Raw genomic sequence first — 9,509 nt, 5'->3', positions numbered from 1 at the left:
GAACAGATTTCAGAAAAGTATGAAATATATTTTGTATACATATGAAATTTTTTTATTGACAAGAACAATATACATAATGGATATATACAGATGATTACTATAACTAGCTTATATCTAAAATAGGCCCTTGAGGCATTGTACCAAGGATGCTGGCGGCATTTCCTCGTTGTATCGCAATACTGATACGTTGTGCGAGGAAGCCGCCAGCTCTTCGGTCACCAGTTACGTCAACCAGACGTTTCGCGATTTCTCCAAAAAACTTGTGCGCGCTGGGACCCCATGGACCTAGGGTTTCAACGCCAAAAGGTACAAAATGGTACTCTCTACCGAGGCTCTTATATTTATTACGTTTCAAAATTTCGGCGCTTTCCGCCGCTGCGCCCGCTTTTACATTAGTCCGTTGGAGGTGGGACGGTGCCAGTGTGTCTACGCAGGTAGCATCCCACACTAACATCCGTCCCAAGCTCCAAGGAACCAAGGACACCCCATCAGGCCTCTTGCCATCATCCCTGATAATGCCAGTTGGCTCAAGAAGAGCAGGCACATTGATGGTGGCAAGAGATCGACGAATTATGTCATTAAGCGACGCATGTCTTGAAAAACGACCTGCACTTTTTTGACAAGATAATCCGTGGTGTCCCAGTCGGTCCACGTCCGTGCCACAAGAGCATATATGTGGCATACATACCGAAACCCCGAGTCGCAAACCAGTCGCCAGTCTTAGGGAGGTCGGATCCAAGAAAGTAGCCGGCTTCCCGGGCTCCGACCGCCAAAAGTCTCGCGTGATCTGGACCTGTACAGTTGTTTAGAAGAGTATTGTAAGTTAAATCACAGTAAATATTATCCCAGCTCCTTTGTGATTTTGGGTTGTCTGGAAATTGTTTGCCCGGGCAAGCAATTTTAAAAGCATTTTTAGCATCCTCAAAGCCCGTAATCTCATAGTTTGTGGGCAAAGCCCTTAAGATATTTCCTATGAGACCAGACGTGCTATTAATGGATGCCAAAAAGGCTGGGGAAGCCACACTGGAAATTTTGCGAATTCCTAAACCTCCGAACCGAATAGGGAGGGACGCTTGAGACCAGGAAGGCTCACTCAGCTGAATGTTTAGAATCATCTCTAAACTAATTTTGATCAAATCGTCTATAGGCGACAATAAATTTTGATGTTTCCAAAAAGGACAGCAGCGGAGCACATATGTAAATTTAGGGACAAAAAGACAGAATTTCAGAATCACAAGAGCATAATGAGGGCTAATTTCGAGTAAACTATTCGTGTGACTTTTGAATTTAGATATAGAGTTAGAAACATAATCAGGAAAAGATTCTTCAAATATAGGAGAACCCAGGAGGCAAAGAGAATCCTTGTCTACCAATTTTATATTAGGAGCCAGATCGTCAAATTTGGGTTTTAAGTCGGTCAAAGTACAAGAAGATTTGTGAATAAAGAGTTCGCATTTGCTGAAATTCAAATCTAAACCAATATTTTCGAAACTGCTCCTAACAAAAGACAAATCAGAGAGCACAGTATTCACGTCGCCTCCTAGGGTTCCGTCGTCTAAGTACCAGACGTTGAATTTTGATTTTAAATTTTTAATAATTGGATTTATAGCCAAACTAAAAATTGCTGGCCCGAGAGGGTCACCCTGCTGACAACCAACCTCAGAAGATAATTCATGTGATTTTGTATTAGATTTATAAGCGAAAACAGAAACATTATCTTGAATATTTTGTTATCCAAGTTGAACTTCACAAACATTCTGTTCATTAATCAAAAGTTTGGCGCAGCGTCCCATCATCGCGCCGCCATCTCCTCCTACTTTATATCTCTAACTATAACGTCATATGAATAGGTACGCTCGTAATAGAAGTGTGGGTCTCGATTAATACTGCTACGTACGCTGGCAACATCGGTCTTTGAAGGTCAATATTTGACAAATGGCCGTGCAAGACAATCTGTCACTTTCTTTTCGAAGGAATAAACATTGCGAGCCGTTTATATTTTTATATCAAACAATGGATGAAATATGTAGATTATGCTGCTCTACAAAATTCGTTAACAATAATTTATTTGACGAAGAGAACGCTTTGTACTTAAAAATGTCTCTTTTCTTGCCGATAAAGGTAAAAAGTTTTGGTCGGTTCGTGTTGTTTTTATGTGGATGTTAATGTTTAACCTGCGAGTTGTGATGTGCAGGTGGTGCGGAGCGACCGGCTGCCGCAGCGTGTGTGCGACCGCTGCAGCTGCAGGGTCAACGACCTATACCAGTTCTGCAATGAGACAATCGAGGTGCAGCATAGGTAAGTTCAATTGTTCTGCACAAACGCTTGTGTTTTATTCCTGGCGTTCTCCTCCTCCTCCTCTTCCTCGTCAGGAACTAGTAACTTAATGTTTGGTAAATTTCTTAACTGACAGAACCAAATACCTTATATTTTTTGTAGAGTATATGGCTTTCTGCAACGAAGCCATTGAGCTTTATTAATTTTAAAGCTCTCAGGCATTAACGATACTAATTTATTGCATGAAACCTAAAAATATTATTTTAACTATTAAGCATAGCTGCGTAAGCTGGTGGTCTGAATTTTGGTAAAATAATTTATTTGTATATTTGTACCTGACTTATAGTTGAGTTCTATAAATGATGTACTAACACAAGCCTTATTGAGCTAACCATGGCAATACTGGTTAGTAAAATATTGTTCCATATTTTTTTTGTAACATTTGAAATTGACAAATCTCACATCTGTGGATGCTGAAGACCAGACATAATGGAGAAGATTAAGAAGGAAAGCAGATCCTGTCGCTAGGCCTGCATAACGCTAGGTTGAAGAAGTAGAAGATTTGAAATTGACAAAAGGCTAAGACTGAAAGTACCCCATTCATAGCTTCCCAGGGTTTCTCAATATTTTTTTTGTTTCTTTTACTTCTCTCATTGTTTCTCCCTTGTAGAATGAAGCACACCAGGTTGTTATGTACTGTGATATCAACTTTATCTCCTTTGGGACTCCCTGGCTAAAATTTTATTGTCTGTTGGGTTACATGTATATTTAAATTTGAACTTATTCGTTTTTGCCTATGTTAATGTTTTGGTCTGTACATCTCATTATTTATAGTTATTGATCTTGCCATTATATTAATAATACTGTTCTCATTCTCATTACATTATGACAATTCATAACATGTTACTGTGAAGCATGTAATATGTCACCTTACAGCTCTCAATAGTGCCTTTAACTGTTCATGTATAATTAAAAGCTGAATTATCACCATTCCAAATTATCTAAAAACAATTATTTGGCTGAACACAAACAACATGCTTTCATTATCAATTGAACTTTTCTTTACAATTCTGGCAGTATGCGGGAGGAACTATATATACAAGTAAATAGACACAATTTCCGGCCTCGTGACCGTGGTCTACTTGTAGGCCCGATTTCGTGAACCATGTCTCACAGAAAATCCCCACTTGTTCGCCCTTTACCCCTCCTGAATGCGCTCTTAGCATCAGCGCCCGAGTGTGATTTATTTGCTGGCAGGTGGAGCGAAGTGTGAGATGAATTGTTGAGGTTCTGTGCGAGGATGGATGCACATCCTTCAACTGTTTGAATGTGCTTGTTATGTCTTAGTGTGGTAACCTGCCTAGAAACTGACGATGACGACGATGATCGACGACGACAGTGGCGTCCACTTCTGGTGCTGCTGCTACCTACGCACCAGCGCGCCCTGACGTCTACGCTCATACATGGCTAAACTTACACCAAGACCTGCATCCTGGCATATCACATCTTCTTGTATATATAGTTCCTCCCGCATACTGCCACACAATCGTCTATTTTTCACCAATTGTAAATAACAAATAAATAAATAATTCCACAAATTGACTAAGTCCCACAGTAAGCTCAATAAGACTTCTGGGCAACGATAATTATAATATATAAATATTTATCGCCGACTCCGCTCCTATATTGTGTATGCAGAAAGTTAGTCATTCAAATGATTAACCTTTTGGCCTCAGTACCACACTTTATTTCATTTAATTTTTTTTATAGTTCTGAATGTTCTCACGGTTTCATATTCTATTAATAAACATATGTCATTTATGCACGTAAAGAAAAGACGCTTCGCATAAGGAATTTCGTACATTGACCTGCGTGTTCCGTTCTCTATTGCTCCCGAGTAATTTTATCACTGTCCCGCCCTCAATGACGCTGTGCGATCGGGACAGCAATTTAATTATGCGCGTGCGATAGAGATAGGAACAAGCGGGTTAATGTACGATATTCTACTCGCTGCAGTGTTGGCCGAAACATTAATGCAATTGAACATTAACCATTACAAATTGAACCGCAAACTGTAACCGTCCGTTACGGTTTATGGTTCAATTTGTAATCGTTAATAGTCAATTGAAATTAATGTTTGGCCGGGATAAAAAGATGCATGTCATAAGCTGTTTGTATGCGAATATTTCAGCCAAATTTGTTTCGTTGTTATTGCATGTTAAAGAAACAAACATTAACATCCACATTGCGGTGATGAGAATTAAAGGAAAACTTATCACTACGTGTGTGTCACTATGTGTGTTCGCTAGTGTGGTCCTTATCTCGACGAAGACCGAACTTATATTGTTCTATGGGGCACCCGCTTAATATAAAATCTACCACTAAAAAACCTTTTGTTTTTCAGAATTCCTTAATACATTTTTGGGGTCGCTACCACACTGAAAATTTGTAAATGTATTAATGTCGAATTTAACCTATAATAACATTGCTAATCTTTTTAAATATTTTTTTATTTCTGTTTATATGAACGGAAATTATCCGCCGGCCGCATATCTAAATCAAATTCTTATTAAAACGAAGTATTTATTTCTCAAATTATTATTAAAACGAAGTATTTATTTGAAAAGAATAAGTAGGTATGTAATGTACAATAGTGTCTTTAAGTGGTAAGTGAATTGGTTGCTCATTCTGCTATTTGTACTATACAGGTTGTACTAGCATGCAATATCTCACAGACGAATACAAATCTGCATATCTTCAGAGGGGAAATATTTTACACAGTAATACCTAGTCAGTACTTTGGTCATTATACCTACTCGATACACCAACTACAAGTCTTCAACAAATAGTTCTTGATTCTAGTCAACCAGACAGTCTGAATAATTGTATAATTTAGAATGAGTATTAGCTAGCCAGTACTCGTAACTGTCTGGATGTATATTGTCTGTATTTATAATGCCTAATCAACCGAAAGTCAATACATAGTTCAATAGCGAGCTCGATTTAGAACTATAGTTTCATTTATTTAAGATCTCCATCATCATTTTCGTTTGATGGTATCTTGTGCATTCTCACGGGTCCTACATAAGTACGTCGTATTTCAGCTCAATCAAAAAAATGTTGAAGAAACGTACGGTCTAGGAATTGCATTTCTGTGTCATTTTGTACCTTTTCACGGTGAAAATATGAGATTCTCTAGAGGCTTTCGTTTATTGTCTCTGTGACAAGGTATGAATACGAAGTTGTATATAAATCAAACTCCTTGACTGTACGCCGAATTTCCGGACAATCGGATACCATTACCAACAAGCGGTCGAAGAATAGTTTGCAAATGATGATTACTTTTTCTGACATTTTTCTGTTTAACCCTATGGTTGATTGGTAGAGAATGCCATGAATGAGGCAGTAAGTCCGCTATTTGTACCTTTTTGGTTGTGCATAAAGTTTAAAATATATAAATGAATAACTTACAATAAATAGTTTTAAACGAATGCAAGTTACATAAATAAAAGTTTTAATAAATCGTATTTCAGGCTACGCGCCATCTTGCAGACCTCTGGTCTACCAGTGGATGACATCGACCTGACGCTCGTCAAGGACAGCTCTCGCTGCGAGGCATCCACACAGACCGAGCCTCTCCCTCCACCGCCACAAATACCCCCCGATCCGCCTGTCAAAAAGGTGAGGGACCGCCTTTAGCGATAAGTCTACCGGTGGACATCGACCTGACGCTCGTCAATGGCAGCTCTCGCTGCGAGGCATCAACGCAGACCGAGCCCCTCCCTCCGCTGCCACAAATACCCCCCGATCCCCCTGTCAAAAAGGTAAAAGACCGCCTTTAGCGAAAAGTCTACCGGTGGACATTGATGGTCAAGGCTAGCTCCCTCTGCGAGGCATCCACGCAGATCGAGCCCCTCCCAACGCCGCCGCAAATATCCCCCGATCCCCCTGTCAAAAAGGTATGAGACCGCTTTTAGTCATAATTTTGCCGGTGGATGATAGTGACCTGACGCTCAAATGCCCTTTATGGAAATTGCCTGGAACAGACTGCTGGCATCTGACCTTACGACCCAAATTACAAACTTCTCAGTCGTACACTCTTGTGAGTGGTCGTGGCTGTTTTGGGTGACGCACACGGCTGGTCTTCATTTCCGGTTTTGCCATTGGACGTCAAACTTTCCCTTACGATGTCTCTCCATTTCTGACAGTTTATCAACCGCGTAGGAGATGGTCCTCTGGATCTTTTCCCTTTGATCTGGCACTGTACTGCCTTTCCAATGGTTCCAAATATCTGGATACATGGCCAAAGACCTACAAAGTAAAGGAAACTAATTCTTGTGGTTTTGCCGCGGGAATTTATGTAAGTGTAGATGCTTTGATGCTGATTATAGGTCCAACTAAAGAATTTATAATGTATCATTTTTGTTAACCTTAGCCTGGGACTTGTGGAACAGCCCTTGAGGTTTACTTACAGACTAACATTTTGAATTTGAATTTTATTTTCTTACAGGAGCCAGAGCTCGAAACGCATGTCAAAGTAGAAGTAGATGACTCCGTATACGACGACGCGCATGTGCCATCCGACAACAGTGACGACTTGTCACTCGTTAGCTTAAAGAAGAAAAAAAAAGTCAAGCAGGAGATCCAGGGCACGGAGAAGCGGGGGAGGAAGAGGAAGAAACAACTTAAGGTATACTTAGGCCATAAGATGATAGGAACAGGAGGTGGCCACGGGATTATGTGGTAAAACAACGCAAACGAATTGTGTTTGGGATTGTTAGAATTCTCTCCATGAGTATTAGTTGCCTGTTGAAGGAAAAGTACAGTCTGCGATAAAAGCATGATTTAGATTTAGACTTATTTATTTCACGATGAAAATTACACTATAAATTGGCTACATTCGTCAAAAGTATTTTATTTTATTTTATTTTGATCGGTACAATAACACAATGCAGGCAACAACATTTTAAAATATTCCATATATAAGTATCTTATACACTACCCACACCACGATTACAATTGTACACAACACAACCACGGAACAATTATTAAGCTAAATACAATTTTTCACTATAAAATCTTGTTATTAAAGGCAGTAAAGAATATAGTAAAATATAACAAACTGTTAGTACGATAAGATATTTACTTACAATTTTGGGACAGCAAAACACTGAACTTAGGTAAAGACACGTTCAAAATATCTAAATCAATATCTAAGTTATTATATACACGACACATTCTAAAGACAGGCCCATTATTGGATACATTGTTATTAGAAACCATAGGCAAGGCAAACAATTCTAGATTCCGTGTTCTCTTATTGTTGGCTCTAAGTGAAACATAATCCATGAGGTTACTGTCGAGACCACCTTGCACAATTTTATGAAGTGTAACCATATCAACGACATCGCGTCGGGACGATAGTGATTGTAAATTATATGCTAAGAGTCTATCTGAATACTCAGGAAGCGTTTGGCGTGCTTTAGTTTTAGTGGAAAGATATCGTAAAAACTTTGCCTGTATTGATTCCAATCTATCAGAGTGTGTCTTATAAATTGGTTGCCAAACCGACGAGCAGTATTCGAGCGTAGTTCGTACTAATGAGGAGTATAGAACAATTAGGCTATTTGGCCCTTTGAAAGGTTTAGCAGTTCGCTTGATAAAACCAAGCATGCGATTACATTTTGACACCATATGCTCATAGTGACAACGGAACGACAGTTCAGTATGTTTATCTTCTCATCATGGTCGTCAAACATTACACTATAAATTTTAAATAATGAAATTACTCGTGTCTCCCAATAAGGATCGTCATACTCGTACAAACCAACTTAACATTAAAGTTGATGTCAATTCAAATATGTCAGATAAAAACAAAAATATCACCATACAACAATATGTCGTGTTTAAAATACAAAGAAAACAATATAATAAATAAAATTACGTATGTCGTTATAAATTCAATTCCATGTACGGTCACGTCTGAAAATATCGATACGAAAAAAGTGCCAAAAATATAATAGTGTATCTATATATTTGGCATATTTTTCGTACTCATATTTTCAGACGTGACTGTACTCATTTACAGAGCCACAAAAAAAAAATATTATTGCCTAAAAGTTATTATCTTGGGCTTTACCTCAATCAATAACTCTTTGCTTGTAATACAATAATGTACGTCACCCAGGAGTGGAACCTGCTGATGGGGCAGCTGCCGGGCGAGCTGCCGCTGCCGCCGGTGCCGGTGAAGCGGGAGCCGGAGGAGCTGCCGGCCGACGTGCTGGTCAAGCGCGAGCCGGACGAGGACAAGTTCGACTGCTGCATCTGCTTCGCGCAGTGCTGCAGCCGCGGGGAGATGCTGCAGCATTACAGGTTCGTTGGATGCCGCTTCATAATCTGCATTATACCTAATAGGTGTTTTAATTAAGATTTCGTATCGTACCGTGTACTTTATATGCAGATGACGTTACTCTTTTGTTCTCAAATGAAAATACATATGAAAACATGCAAGAACATATAAACAGTGTACTAACAAACATTTTAAAATGGCTAAACAGTCTTAACCTCCATGTCAACCTAGATAAAACTAAACTTATACAATTTAGAAATTATAAAACTGTGCCTGAATCTATTGTAGCGTCAAATGCAAATACGTCAGTAGATGACGTAAGCAATGTTAGTTTTCTCGGCGTTGAAATAGATACACATTTAAATTGGAAGGCACATATAAATGAGCTAAATAAAAAAAAATCTAGTAGATGCTATGCTTTATCGATATTGTCAGAAACTTGCTCCGAAAAAATTGTTATCAGTGCATATTATGGAACAGTCTACCCATTACTGACGTACGGAGTAATTTTTTGGGGAAATTCTGTTGATGTTGATAAAACATTTATATTGCAGAAAAGATGCTTAAAAACTGTTTTTAGAATGTACATGGATGAATCGCTACGTGAAGTGTTTAGAGAGAAGCGCTTTTTGACCCTTACCGGTACTTATATATTAGAATTAAGCCTATTTGTAAAAAAACACCCTGAATATTTCACAAAGCGTTCATGCAAAGAAAATATCAGATCACAATATAAGTACAATATGGTACTTCCGAGAACTAGCACCTCAATATATAAAAAAAGTACGTTCATATCTGCTATTAATGTCTTCAACCATCTGCCAAACGAAATAAAAAGCCTCGAAGGAAATACTTTTAAAAGATGCTTAAAAAACTTTTTAAT

The 9,509-nt window shown here is 38.7% G+C and overlaps 1 protein-coding gene across 1 annotated transcript in view; it reads left to right on the top strand.

Moving 5' to 3' along the window:
* The first annotated feature begins 1,860 nt into the window (after nt 1-1,860).
* The window catches only part of LOC133530780 (histone-lysine N-methyltransferase PRDM9-like), a 31,486-nt gene continuing 23,837 nt past the window's right edge, over nt 1,861-9,509 (top strand). The window contains exons 1-5 of the mRNA XM_061868848.1: nt 1,861-2,121; nt 2,195-2,298; nt 5,811-5,958; nt 6,788-6,967; nt 8,465-8,691. Coding sequence (XP_061724832.1) covers nt 1,936-2,121; nt 2,195-2,298; nt 5,811-5,958; nt 6,788-6,967; nt 8,465-8,691 — 845 coding nt within the window. The 5' untranslated portion in view covers nt 1,861-1,935. The remainder of the gene's footprint in view (nt 2,122-2,194; nt 2,299-5,810; nt 5,959-6,787; nt 6,968-8,464; nt 8,692-9,509) is intronic.

The sequence above is a fragment of the Cydia pomonella genome, chromosome 23 (genome assembly GCF_033807575.1).
Source record: "Cydia pomonella isolate Wapato2018A chromosome 23, ilCydPomo1, whole genome shotgun sequence".
Taxonomy (NCBI): domain Eukaryota; kingdom Metazoa; phylum Arthropoda; class Insecta; order Lepidoptera; family Tortricidae; genus Cydia; species Cydia pomonella.
This window is presented reverse-complemented; position numbering and strand designations above follow the sequence as displayed.